Below are 14,124 nucleotides of genomic sequence, written 5' to 3'. Positions count from 1 at the left end.
TTTTTTAGAAAAGATTTAATTTCCATTTCATTCTGAGCTTTTATTTATTATTTATAATGGATTTTTAAAGCATAAATAGTTCTCAGATTCGGTCACAAAACTGCAAGAAGGTGTTAATAAAGCATTTATTGATATACAGACTAACCTTTGCTATATGCATGAAAACTAAGATGTACAAACATTTATTTGAATAGTTTATTAATCATTTCTTACTCATTCTGAATGATCTTAAAAGCCTTCTACTACTCCTAAATACAGACGGTTTGTAGATAATGCAATACTTACCTTAGTGGTGAAAAGTTTATCATTAACAGAGTATGAAAACACCATGACTGACCACATTATACATGCGCTTAGAAGTCAAGAATACAGCATTTGTAGCTGAAGTTATACTGCAAACTAATGTTTATTATTGTAGAGTTAATGCTTAACAAATGATGAGTTACCTACTTGCTGATGCTTGGTAAATGATTGATAGTATGCAGTTTTTATAGGGTTACCCATGATTTGTTTCAGAAATAAACAGATGTTGTCCTCTCACCCTCTTTGCCCAGCAGGAATGAGTAGAAGGCCATGTGGTTGGTGGTGAGGTACAGCGAGCCCTGCCGCGGCACCCGGCTCTTCCAGCAGCAGCAGGAGTAATGCACCACCAGCTTCTCTCGCTGCGGGAGGCCGAAGCGCTGCTCGAAACGCACTAGATCTTCCCGAAAGCGTGCGGGATCATCTTCATGAGCTGCTTGACCACCCAAAACCTCCTCCGCGATCAAACCCTGCAGGAAAACATTGCAGAGAAACCTTCTTACCAGATCAATTCCACATGAGGGAGAATAAATGAAGAGTTATTTTCATAGATAATGTCCCTGAGCTGCTGGACTCATTGTTAGTTTGTGTGTGTCTGCTGTAAGGTCCTACTTTGACTTTGCCCTGAACAAAAATGGCAGCGTCTTCTTTATTCTCAAACACAGCCATGTACGGCAGCAGGTTCTGATCCAGCCATTTCCAGTGTTTCATCACCTCCTCTATCGTCCCTCCTGAACACATACAGAGCACAATGTCATACACACACACACATGCACATGCATGCAAACACACAAACGCAAACATGCATGCACACATGCACACATGTATGCACACACACACACACAAACATACATTCACATGCACAAACATTCACCCAAACAAGCATGCACGCATACACACAAACATGCAAGCAGATCCACGTACATTCACACACGCTCACAAAAAAACACACAAGCACGTACACACATGCACGCAAACACACAAATATGCATGCAAACACACATGCATGCACAAAAACACTTTTTCATGCACACATACAAACATGCACACACAAACACACATGGACGTACATGCACACACATGCATGCAAACACACATGCATAAACTCACACACATGCACGTACACAAACAATGCAGGTCTTGACAATAAGAACTGCCTGATGGCCCGGGGCCAGCGTGCGAGACGCTCGGGACAGTAGACAGGATCATTACTGGATCAGTGTTGTTTTTTCAGCAAAGTTTCATTTGGTTCTGACTGTTCAGACTGCGGTCTGTGGTGCAGCAGAAATATGAACAGTGCCATGCATTTTAGAATTGTAAACCAGCCTATCAGGATCCACAAACCAGCGCTGCATAAAACTGTTTTTATTGTAAAATGTTCAGCTTATGCATGGATTTAGGAGACATTCACGCATCTTTGCACAAAGAAACATCAAACGCAGCGCTCAGGAATGGTTTAAATTCCTGGTTCAACTCTGGTGAAAGCAAACTGACACATGTGCGCAGAAAACCATTCCTCATGCACTCCTGTGTGAATCCCCGTTGTTTACATGCACGCCGATAAAATACGCGCCGTGAAACCGGAGTAACAGACTTTTGTGCAGAGGTGTCGGCATTCAGGGAGTTTTGCAAGTCGACAAAACTAAAGTTTATATAATATGACAATGATGTTACTTTCACTAAGCATGGCTATTAAGCAAAAAAGTGGGGATAAAGAGTCAGGGAGGAAAGACTTCACAACATTAATTCTCGGCCACGAGTCGGGTCTAAGACAACAGATAATTTTATAAAACTTTTTTTTGTATTCTTCAGAATTATCATAATTAATATTCATGCAAAAGGTTTCTTAAGTGATCTTGGCATGTCACTCCAGTTGTTACATTGTTTTCCAGTAACATTTAAGATTGATTTCTGTTATTTATTTAGAATAATAATTGTATTATAATATTAATAATAATTGTATTATTTAGAATAAATTGTTGTATTTATTGAATAACAAATCTAACAATTTAAGAGGGGTGAGGGTGTATGGGGTGGTTCGCCCAGGGTGTCATTTAAACTAGAACCGTCACTGCCCTCCCCGATCATCGTTGACAGCACACACACACCTTCAATAGACAGCAATGGCAATTTAATATTTACCTTCAGGTATATCAATAGAAAAAGCTGCATTAATAATAATGTGGCTCAAAAAGGGATATGCATAAATGATATTATTAGGGTCTGTTTAGAGAGTGTGTGTGTAAATAGTAATGCCTTTTGTTCAGTCTGTTCATTTTTTTTATTTATTGTTTTATTAACTCATTCAGACATGGCGCATACTGTATGCTGCAAAATAAAAGTATGTGAAAAATAACACATATAATAATAATAATAATAATAATAATTATTATTATATATATATATATATATATATATATATATATATATATATATATATATATATATATATATATATATATATGAAAAGTGTTTTTAAATAAAATATTGATTTTAATTTTTTTTTCTGGTTTGCACATGTACTTGCTGAATTATTTCAAGGAATAAATTGCAATATTTCAAGAGTAATTAATTAAATAATTTAATTTACCAGAAACAAAAATATAACATTACACTGAATTCAGAATTTCTTTTGTGTGCCACCCCAAGATTTGGTGCGGCCTCTTCTGGCCACCCCTAGGAAAATTTTCTGGGGCCGCCACTGCCAGCAGTGTTTGCAGGGCCGGTGAACACATGCAGAGTTTTGTTTGTCTGTTAAATATGTTCATATAAAACTTGTAGATGCTCATAACTTTTGGTGGGTGCGACAAAATTTTGGCTGGTGCGACTACATTTTTGAAGTAAGGGACACCACTGCTACCAAGAAAAAAGCTTTATTTTGAGCCCTGGATATATATATATATATAAAGAAAAGTTATGCTGAATTAAGTGTATGTATACAGTAATGTTTGGCTTTTGACACACTATTTAAAATATGTGGCTGAGAAATGGCTATTAACTCATTTGTTTTGGTGGGGCCAGTGAACATTTTGGCAGGGCAAGTAAAAATCTGAACCACCGGCCCGTTTGAGCCAGTAGAAAGAATCCTTAGTGTTGAACCCTGCACAAGCATCCATGTGGCACACACTGGCATTCACTCACACTCACACTCACACACACACATACACATACACACACACATACACACACATACACACACACATACACACACACACACACACACACACACACACACAAACACAGACACACACGAGCGCCTGAGAACACACTGGTGTGAATGAGAGATAAACACACTCTCACCGCTGGCTATGACCCAGCTGAGCTGAGATTCAGGCACATGCAGAACGATCCGGAACGGAGCCACTCGAGCATTAGAGTCCAGCACAGTGTCCAGCGCACCCACCAGCAGACCTGAAACACACACAAACACACACACACACACATCAAACCTACTACACTCATTCACAATGAGCACTCGCAAAAACATACCAGTAACACTTTATTGAGTCACAATTAACGAACCATTAACTAAGACTATTTGCTCGATAAACAGCTAATTAGTTGCTTATTAATAGTCATTAAGGTAGTAGTTGGGTTTAGGTGGTGGGTAGGATTAAAGATGGAGAATAAGATCATATTGCAGGCAGTAGGTAATAGCATGAATTGTGAGCTAAGGTGTTCCAGCTCGCATCTCAGCCTGCCTGTCAGACATTTCACACTGGATGAGAGATCATCATCTTCAGCTTAACCTCACGAAAACGGAAATGCTTGAAGTTTCTGCCAACTCGACTCTACACCATAACTTTTCAATAAAGATGGACGGGGCAACCATTACTGCATCCAAAATGGTGAAAAGCCTTGGAGTAACGATTGATGACCAGCTAAACTTCCCTGAGCACATCTCTAGAACTGCTCAATCTTGCAGATTCACACTCTATAACATCAGAAAGATCCGACCCTTCCTATCTGAACATGCAGCTCAACTCCTTGTTCAAGCTCTTGTTCTCTCCAGACTGGACTATTGCGACTCTCTACTAGCCGGGCTTCAGCTAACTCTATCAAACCTCTTCATCTGCTCCAGAACGCAGCAGCACGAGGGGTCTTTAATGAAGCTAAAAGAGCACATGTCACTCCGCTGCTCATCCGTTTGCACTGGCTGCCAGTTGCTGCTCGCATCAAATTCAAAGCTCTGATGTTTGCTTACAAAGCGACTTCTGGCTTTGCTCCTTCTTATCTGCTCTCGCTTCTGCAGATGTATGTGTCCTCCAGAAACTTGCGTTCTGTGAATGAACGTCGCCTCGTGGTTCCATCCCAAAGAGGGAAGAAATCACTTTCCCGAACTCTCGCATTCAATCTGCCCAGTTGGTGGAATGAACTCCCTAACTGCATCAGAACGGCAGAGTCACTCGCTGTCTTCAAGAAACCACTAAAAACTCAACTATTTAGTCTCCACTTCCCTTCCTAATCTGCAATTGCCTCTCTGACTCCACCGCTAACTGTACTACAGAAAAAAAAGACTAATGTTCTGCTTCTTACACTTTACACACCCGAAACTCGCCTACAGCACTTCTTCATTGTTGCTCTTATAGTTGTGTAAATTGCTTTCTTGTCCTCAATTGTAAGTCGCTTTGGATAAAAGCCTCTGCTAAATGACTAAATGTAAATGTAACATGTAAAATATAGTATTGCTGACAATTTTCTTTATTTCATAGATTCGAGTTATGAATTACAGTATCCCAATACTACTTGGTCTCACGATACATCAGCTGGTATAGTATCATAATGTGAATTATTGATATCGTGATATTCCTACTACAAACTCAAACGCACATGCTTCTAAAGACATTTAAAACACCACGTGAGCTGCTCCTTTAAGCTCCTAGGGCTTGAGTGTCCACATATGTGCACAGCACATTTGAGCTCTTAAGTGTTTATTTAAAATACTTTGAATGTTTTATATTTTATTACAGACATACAGTGTCATCCTGCAACTGTTTTGCAGCATATGAAATGTCCCAAACACTATTTTTAACTGTCCAAAATGGAAAAAATGTTTGTTTTTACTCTCTGATAGTGAAAGCAAGTAAAAAATGTCTATGTTATTTATGCATTAAAAACAGTCAGGAAAAAGTGTTTTATGTAAATTTGGACCACAAGTCCACATATATGGACATCATTTTTCTCTAAAAGTGCATCATATCAAAAGATGATACTTAGATTTTTATTCTAATTAGGTTCCAATAAGCCCAAATAGCAAAGAGAAACAAAAAATGCATGTAAAAAACAGCTTGGGCCTAACATTAACATGTGCTTTTTAGTTATGGATTAATTCAAAGAAAACTTTTACACAGATTATGCAAACATACACAACTGAGCAGAAACCACACGTTAACTGCGGAGTATTCACACACTAGAAGACTGTAAAATTCTCCCCAGATTTCTGTATAATCTCAGCTTATGTCAGTCTCTGTGTAACTACAGACACAGAAGTGCTGCTGTCATATTCCAGCACTAACTCCAGCATCATCTGCGCCTGTGCATTAGTCCAGCATTGTGTTATTATTGTGTGCGTCTGTTTGAGGAGGAGTGGTGCGAAAGTATTAACATATCACGCTTCATACGGCCTGATCAACATCTGCATGAGGGAGTTTCACTTTCACAGCCGAGCTGCGGTCACCCGAAACTACACAAACACTAGGCTAGCGCACACACACACACACAATCACACACACACAAGCAGAGAAGAATTAACCACAGAGAAATATGCACATGATCAGCCTGATGTGAAACACACACACACACACACACGCATGCACGCACATAAAACTAACATTTCATAATTCTAGAGTCTATCTGTTAATGTGTATAAGCAAGAACACACACACATCACTCACACAAACACACTTGCACTTACACATATGCATTCAAACATGTATGAAAGGTAAATCCTGCCAACTATAAATAAATCAAATAAACAGTGGAAATTAAAAAAAATGTTGATTAACAATTTATAAGAATTTTGTTATAAATCTATAACTAAATATATTTGGGAGCATTTGTGCGAGTGCAAAAAATTGCCAATAAACCGCCAACAATTCCAGCATATGTTTTACACAGCGAATGCCCTTCCAGTTGCAACCCAGTACTGGGAAACACCCATGCACACTCATTCACACAAACACACACTCATACACTACGGCCAGTGTAGTTGATCAGTTCCCCTATAGCGCATGTGTTTGGACTGTGGGGGAAACCGGAGCACCCGGAGGAAACCCACGCCAACACGGGGAGAACATGCAAACTCCACACAGAAACACCAACTGACCCAGCCGAGACTCAAACCAGAGACCTTCTTGCTGTGAGGCGATCATGCTACCCACTGCACCACCGTGCCACCCAGGTGTTTGGTTATTGTCAGATAAAGGCACAGGTAAAGTAGTTCCGGCAGGTTCAGAGCGCATTACAGCTGCATATCACTCCGCTGAATGATTAGAGTTATTACACAGCAGTGAAAATCACATCAGAACACAACAGACTGTCATGTGACAGCATTACCAGTGTTTTATTTTAACACTGAATCAAGCCATGTGATGAAGAACGTCACTGAATTTGACAGATGTTGGCTGTTGAACACTCGATTTACAGCAGAACTAGTGTCTGACTTTACACACACTCAAGCTCCGGCTCAGACTGCAGTGTATTCTAGTGGTTCAGCTCATTGCTCAAGAGGTCACACACACACACACACACACACACACACACACACACACACACACACACACACAATCATAACAATAACCCATGAGGAGCTTCAGTGCAGCCTGTGGTGGGATCAGTCGGACTTCTGCTGGTGATCTTCAGCAGGTAGGAGGAAGAGGAAGTGTGTGAAGTCCAATGTTTACATTCCTGCTCTTGTCTACACAAGAAAGAGAAAGAGGAGACAAAGAACCGGCTCTCCTGGAAACACTCCAGTCTAAACACACACACACACACTCACACAGACACACTTTCTGCCCAGATCAAACAACAACAGAGCCTTCTAAACCTACTGATTTAGAACTCTGTGACAGACACACACACACACACACACACACACACATGCATACACACTAAAAACACACATGCTCACAGAAACACACACCCAGACACACACATGCAAACTTCAAAACACTCACACACACATGCATAAACTCACATTCAAACAAACACACTACACACACTTCCACTCAAATACACACACACACACACACACACACACAAATGAAAACAAATTCTCGCACAACTCAACATACAACTTCCACTTAAACAGCACAAACACACACACACACACACACACACATACATACATACACACACAAACACACACACACACACATATATATACACACACACACACATTCACACTCAAATACATACATACACACACACACACACACACACACACACACACACACACACACACTCACATACATATACTAGCATTCAAACAAATACATTCAAACACACTTCCACTCAAATACACACACACAAACAAACACACTCACACAGCTCAAAATACAATTTCCACTTAAACAACATAAAAACACACACACATGCATACACACTCACACAAACACACGCTTATACACACATATTTACACTCACACACAATCGCACAACTCAAACATACACACAATTTCCACTCAAAACACACCAAACACACACATTCAAAAACAAACACACACTCGCATGCAAACACACACACACAGACTTACACTAACACACTCTCAGAACTCAAACATACATACACACTTCCGCTCAAATACACACAAAATCACACATTAAAAATACACACTTACATTTTCGCACTCAAACACACACGCACACAACTCAAATGTACACACTTCCACTGAAATACACACAAACACACATACAGTACACACATTCTCACACAAACACCCAAACACAAACGCACACAACTTAAATACACACACTTACACTCAAACACACACACACAATAAAACACACATGCTGACACAAAAACTCATTAAAAACACACACACACACACACACACACACACACACACACACAATCAAACACACACTCGCACTCACATACATACATACATACACAAAAAAGACACTCACATATTAACACTCAAACACACTTACACAACTCAAACATACACACTCAAACTGAAACACCACACACTGAAAAACACAAACACACACTAGTACTCAAACACACACACACACACACACACTCGCATGCATACACACTCACATTCACACAAAAACAAGCTCAAACACACACATTCACACTCAAACACACACACACCCACGCACACATGCACACATGCACACACACACACACTCGCATGCATACACACTCACATTCACACAAAAACAAGCTCAAACACACACATTCACACTCAAACACACTTACACAACTCAAACATACACATTTCTTTCTTGTCGGCTTAGTCCATTTATTAATCCGGGGTCGCCACAGCGGAATGAACCGCCAACTTATCCAGCAAGTTTTTACGCAGCGGATGCCCTTCCAGCTGCAACCCATCTCTGGGAATCAAACATACACACTTCCACTTAAATACACACACACAAACACATGCACTCAAACATACACACTAAAAAAACACACATGCTCACACAAACACACCCAAACACACACACACACACACACACACTTGAGTATGTAAATTGAGTTCCAGCAGGACAGCTGTAATATAATGCAGGACTCCTCAATCTCAGCATCATAAAGTGATCATCTGTGATTGTGCGGTCATAAACACACACTCAGAAGCTGCACACACACACACACACACACACTCTCTCACACACACACACACACACACACTCAGCTTTTACTGTAGATGAACACTGCACACGCAGAGGATCCAGCCTAAACACAGCAGCTCAGAGCAAAGGTTGAGGTAATGCTGAAGTGAACGAGCAGCTTTAACATCACCAAACATGACAGCAATAAACCAGGAGAACCGCAAAACTTCCTGTAAACCTCACTGATCTCCAGTCAGCAAGACTGACCAGAACTGAGCTTAAACTGCACAAGTCTACATAAAGTACACAATGAAAGAGTGAAGCAGAAGCTCTGAGGGAACGTTTAGGGCTGAATCGTGTTCTGTGATCAGTGTGTGTTGTGATGTTGTCCATGCAGGAAAACACCCAGCAGAGCCTGGAGGAGAGCAGAACGCCACTGATCAGGAATAAACCCTGCAGACTGAGCCTGATCCCAGAGTAAACAGACCTGCAGCACTGTTCTCAGAGCAGCTGTTGTGTTATAATCATCTACAGTAACACACTCTGAGCAGTTGTTGTGTTATAATAATCTACAGTAACACACTCAGAGCAGCTGTTGTGTTATAATAATCTACAGTAACACACTCAGAGCAGCTGTTGTGTTATAATAATCTACAGTAACACACTCAGAGCAGCTGTTGTGTTATAATAATCTACAGTAACACACTCAGAGCAGCTGTTGTGTTATAATAATCTACAGTAACACACTCAGAGCAGCTGTTGTGTTATAATAATCTACAGTAACACACTCAGAGCAGCTGTTGTGTTATAATAATCTACAGTAACACACTCAGAGCAGCTGTTGTGTTATAATCATCTACAGTAACACACTCTGAGCAGCTGTTGTGTTATAATAATCTACAGTAACACACTCAGAGCAGCTGTTGTGTTATAATAATCTACAGTAACACACTCAGAGCAGCTGTTGTGTTATAATAATCTACAGTAACACACTCTGAGCAGCTGTTGTGTTATAATAATCTACAGTAACACACTCTGAGCAGTTGTTGTGTTATAATAATCTACAGTAACACACTCAGAGCAGCTGTTGTGTTATAATAATCTACAGTAACACACTCTGAGCAGTTGTTGTGTTATAATAATCTACAGTAACACACTCTGAGCAGCTGTTGTGTTATAATAATCTACAGTAACACACTCAGAGCAGCTGTTGTGTTATAATAATCTACAGTAACACACTCTGAGCAGCTGTTGTGTTATAATAATCTACAGTAACACACTGAGAGCAGCTGTTGTGTTATAATAATCTACAGTAACACACTCAGAGCAGCTGTTGTGTTATAATAATCTACAGTAACACACTCTGAGCAGCTGTTGTGTTATAATAATCTACAGTAACACACTCTGAGCAGCTGTTGTGTTATAATAATCTACAGTAACACACTCTGAGCAGCTGTTGTGTTATAATAATCTACAGTAACACACTCAGAGCAGCTGTTGTGTTATAATAATCTACAATAACACACTCTGAGCAGCTGTTGTGTTATAATAATCTACAGTAACACACTCAGAGCAGCTGTTGTGTTATAATAATCTACAGTAACACACTCTGAGCAGCTGTTGTGTTATAATAATCTACAATAACACACTCTGAGCAGCTGTTGTGTTATAATAATCTACAGTAACACACTCTGAGCAGCTGTTGTGTTATAATAATCTACAGTAACACACTCTGAGCAGCTGTTGTGTTATAATAATCTACAGTAACACACTCTGAGCAGCTGTTGTGTTATAATAATCTACAGTAACACACTCTGAGCAGCTGTTGTGTTATAATAATCTACAGTAACACACTCTGAGCAGCTGTTGTGTTATAATAATCTACAGTAACACACTCTGAGCAGCTGTTGTGTTATAATAATCTACAGTAACACACTCTGAGCAGCTGTTGTGTTATAATAATCTACAGTAACACACTCTGAGCAGCTGTTGTGTTATAATGATCTACAGTAACACACTCTGAGCAGCTGTTGTGTTATAATAATCTACAGTAACACACTCTGAGCAGCTGTTGTGTTATAATAATCTACAGTAACACACTCTGAGCAGCTGTTGTGTTATAATAATCTACAGTAACACACTCTGAGCAGCTGTTGTGTTATAATAATCTACAGTAACACACTCTGAGCAGCTGTTGTGTTATAATGATCTACAGTAACACACTCTGAGCAGCTGTTGTGTTATAATAATCTACATTAACACACTCTGAGCAGTTGTTGTGTTATAATAAACACACTCAGAGCAGCTGTTGTGTTATAATAATCTACAGTAACACACTCTGAGCAGCTGTTGTGTTATAATAATCTACAGTAACACACTCTGAGCAGCTGTTGTGTTATAATAATCTACAGTAACACACTCTGAGCAGCTGTTGTGCTATAATAAACACACTCTGAGCAGCTGTTGTTGTTGTGTTATAATAGTCCACAGCACTGCTCTCAGAACAGATCTTCATCTTCAACACCGTCGCAACCCCACCCCTGGTCTTCATCTCACTCCAAACTTGTTTCTAAACTTGAGAGCCCTGTTACTCTTATCAGAGCAGTTGATGTTGTGTTGTGATAATCTACAGTAATACCTGTTGTTGTTGTTGTTGTTGTTGTTGTTGTTGTTGGTGGTGGTGTTAGAATATTATACAGTTATGGTCTCAGAACAGCTGTTGTATTACACTTATCTACAGTTTTATCTGTTGTTCTTGCTATTGTGGTAGAACAATCTACAGCTATGGTCTCGGAACAGATGTTATGGTATAATAATCTACATTAATTCCATCAAAGCTGTTGAATCTATACAATCAAAGCTGCTGTTGTGCTGTAATAATGTACAGTAATACCCATTGTTGTTGTTGTTGTGTTATGATAATCTAAAGTAACACCCTCAGAGTAGTTGTTGTGTTATAATAAACACACTCAGAGCAGTTGTTGTTGTTGTGTTGTGTTTCTCCACAGCACTACCCTCAGCGGGACTCACCGGTGATCCTGCCGGCGGAGTCTCCGTGTCCCCGGCGGCGCTGCAGCAGGAAGTGCCCGTTGGATCTCTCCGTGACCCAGAGTTTGAGCGCGTTTTTTAGCGCGACCGCTTCAGGATTGACCCACATCTGCTCACTCTCCCAGCGGCTCCAGTTCTGCCGTAAAACCCCTCACATTCCGCGGTTCCTCCTTCAGCTGCAGCCTCCGCCGACAGGCACAGCGCTCGCTATTTCCGCTTTTTCCAGCCTTTCCGGCGAGCGCAGTTTCATCCTCTCAGCGCCGCGGACTGTTCTCTTCTTCAGTGGTCAGTTTAAGGATTCCCGCGCGGTGGACACACTCGACGCTTTGTTTTGGTGAAGTTTCTGACAGATTATTCCACACGTCACGCAGTTTTTATGATGTTTAAGCGTGTCTGAAGGGAAATCTGCATTCTTCCGGCTCTTTAAATGTTTGTTTTTAATGAAAACTGCTCTACCTGACAGACTTCAGAGAGATTCACACCTGACAGCCGCTCCAATCACACTCCAGCTCCTGGCGGGATCTGTGGGCGGGGCTGTGGTGAGAGGGCGGGGCGTATTTTTGAGGGGCGGTCTTAATGACAAAAAATGTATTTTATTTGAACAGAAAAATTGTATATGCATTATTTTAATAGTTATGCAAAATTATTTTATTACTTTCAAATTATATATGTGTTTTAAGTCTGCTTGAAATTAAAATTGATAATGTTTTCTGTAACCCTAACCCTTAAGGTAAATAATTAATCTGTGCAAGTAATCCAAGGAAATAAGTGTTTGTTTTGGTAATCTTTAATGACTGTCTGATTTCCATAGCAACTGCATATTAATACCCCCTCATGTTAGTTTGCTAAGAGGGAATAATGTGCAAAAAAAAGCCCCGCCCCCTACTGAATATTCAGTTTCAGTTGAAAGTACATAAACATACTGAAATAAAAGCCTCAACAACTTCTGGCTTAGATTGACTTTAAAAAGAATACAAAAATTTCTTATTTTTGTCTCATATTATGTCTTGTTTTTCTTCTTCAGTGGTGAGTTTGAGGATTCCCGATGCTTTTCTTGTTTTAGTGAAGTTTCTGACAGATTATTCCACACGTGACGCAGTTTTTATGATGTGGAAGCGTGTCTGAAGGGCAATCAGCATTCTTCTGGTGCTTGAAATATTTCTTTTTAATGAAAACTGCTCTACCTGACAGACTTCAGAGAGATTCACACCTGACAGCCACTACAATCACACTCCAGCTCCTGGCGGGATCTGTAGGCGGGGCTGTGGTGAGAGGGCGGGGCGTATGTTTGCGGGGCGGTCTTAATGACAGAAAATCTATTTTATTTAAACAGAAAAATAATATATGCATTATTTTAATAGTTATGCAAATAATTTTATTTGTTTTTTAATTATTTATGCGTTTTAAAGTCTGCTTGAAATTAAAATTGACATTGTTTTATGTAACCCAAACCCTACCTTTATTGTAAATAATTAATCTGTGCAAGTTAATCCAAGGAAATAAGTGTTTATTTTGGTTATCTTTAATGAATGTCTGATTTCCATAGCAACTGCATATTAATACCCCCTCACATTAGCACAAAAGAAAGCCCTGCCCCCTACTGAATATTCAGTGTCAGTTGAAGATACATAAACATACTAAAATAAAAGTCTCAACAACTGGTTTATATTGACTTTAAAAATAATACAAAAAAACTCTTATTTTGTCTCATATTGTCTTATTTTTTTTCTTTGGTGGTGAGTTAGAGGATTCCCCATGCTTTTCTTGTTTTGATGAGAGATTGCTCTACACATGACGCTGTTTTTAAGATGTCGAATCATGTTTAAAGTGAAATCAACATTTCTCTGTAGAGTTATTGTTGCTGGAAATGGTTTTTAATGAAAACTGCTCTACCTGATAGACTTTAAAGAGATTCACACCTGTCAGCCTCTTTAATCACACTCCAGCTCCTAATGGGATCTGTGGGTGGGGCTGTGGTGAGAGGGCGGGGCATATGTG

The 14,124-nt window shown here is 39.8% G+C and overlaps 1 protein-coding gene across 5 annotated transcripts in view; it reads right to left on the bottom strand.

The window, feature by feature from the left end:
- The window catches only part of tbc1d8 (TBC1 domain family member 8), a 47,655-nt gene extending 35,015 nt beyond the window's left edge, over nt 1-12,640 (bottom strand). For all 5 annotated transcript variants that reach the window (XR_012385728.1, XR_012385729.1, XR_012385730.1 and 2 more), the window contains exons 1-4: nt 12,109-12,640; nt 3,601-3,711; nt 913-1,031; nt 542-770 (exon numbers count right to left, since the gene is read on the bottom strand). Coding sequence is in view for 2 of the 5 variants with exons in the window: in XM_073913350.1 (XP_073769451.1) it covers nt 542-770; nt 913-1,031; nt 3,601-3,711; nt 12,109-12,235 (586 nt within the window). In the remaining 3 variants the exon portion in view is untranslated. The remainder of the gene's footprint in view (nt 1-541; nt 771-912; nt 1,032-3,600; nt 3,712-12,108) is intronic.
- Nucleotides 12,641-14,124: the final 1,484 nt, after the last annotated feature.

This window comes from Danio rerio, chromosome 9 (genome assembly GCF_049306965.1).
Source record: "Danio rerio strain Tuebingen ecotype United States chromosome 9, GRCz12tu, whole genome shotgun sequence".
Classification (NCBI taxonomy): domain Eukaryota; kingdom Metazoa; phylum Chordata; class Actinopteri; order Cypriniformes; family Danionidae; genus Danio; species Danio rerio.
Note: the sequence above shows the minus strand (reverse complement) of the source record. Positions and strands in the feature narration are given on the sequence as shown.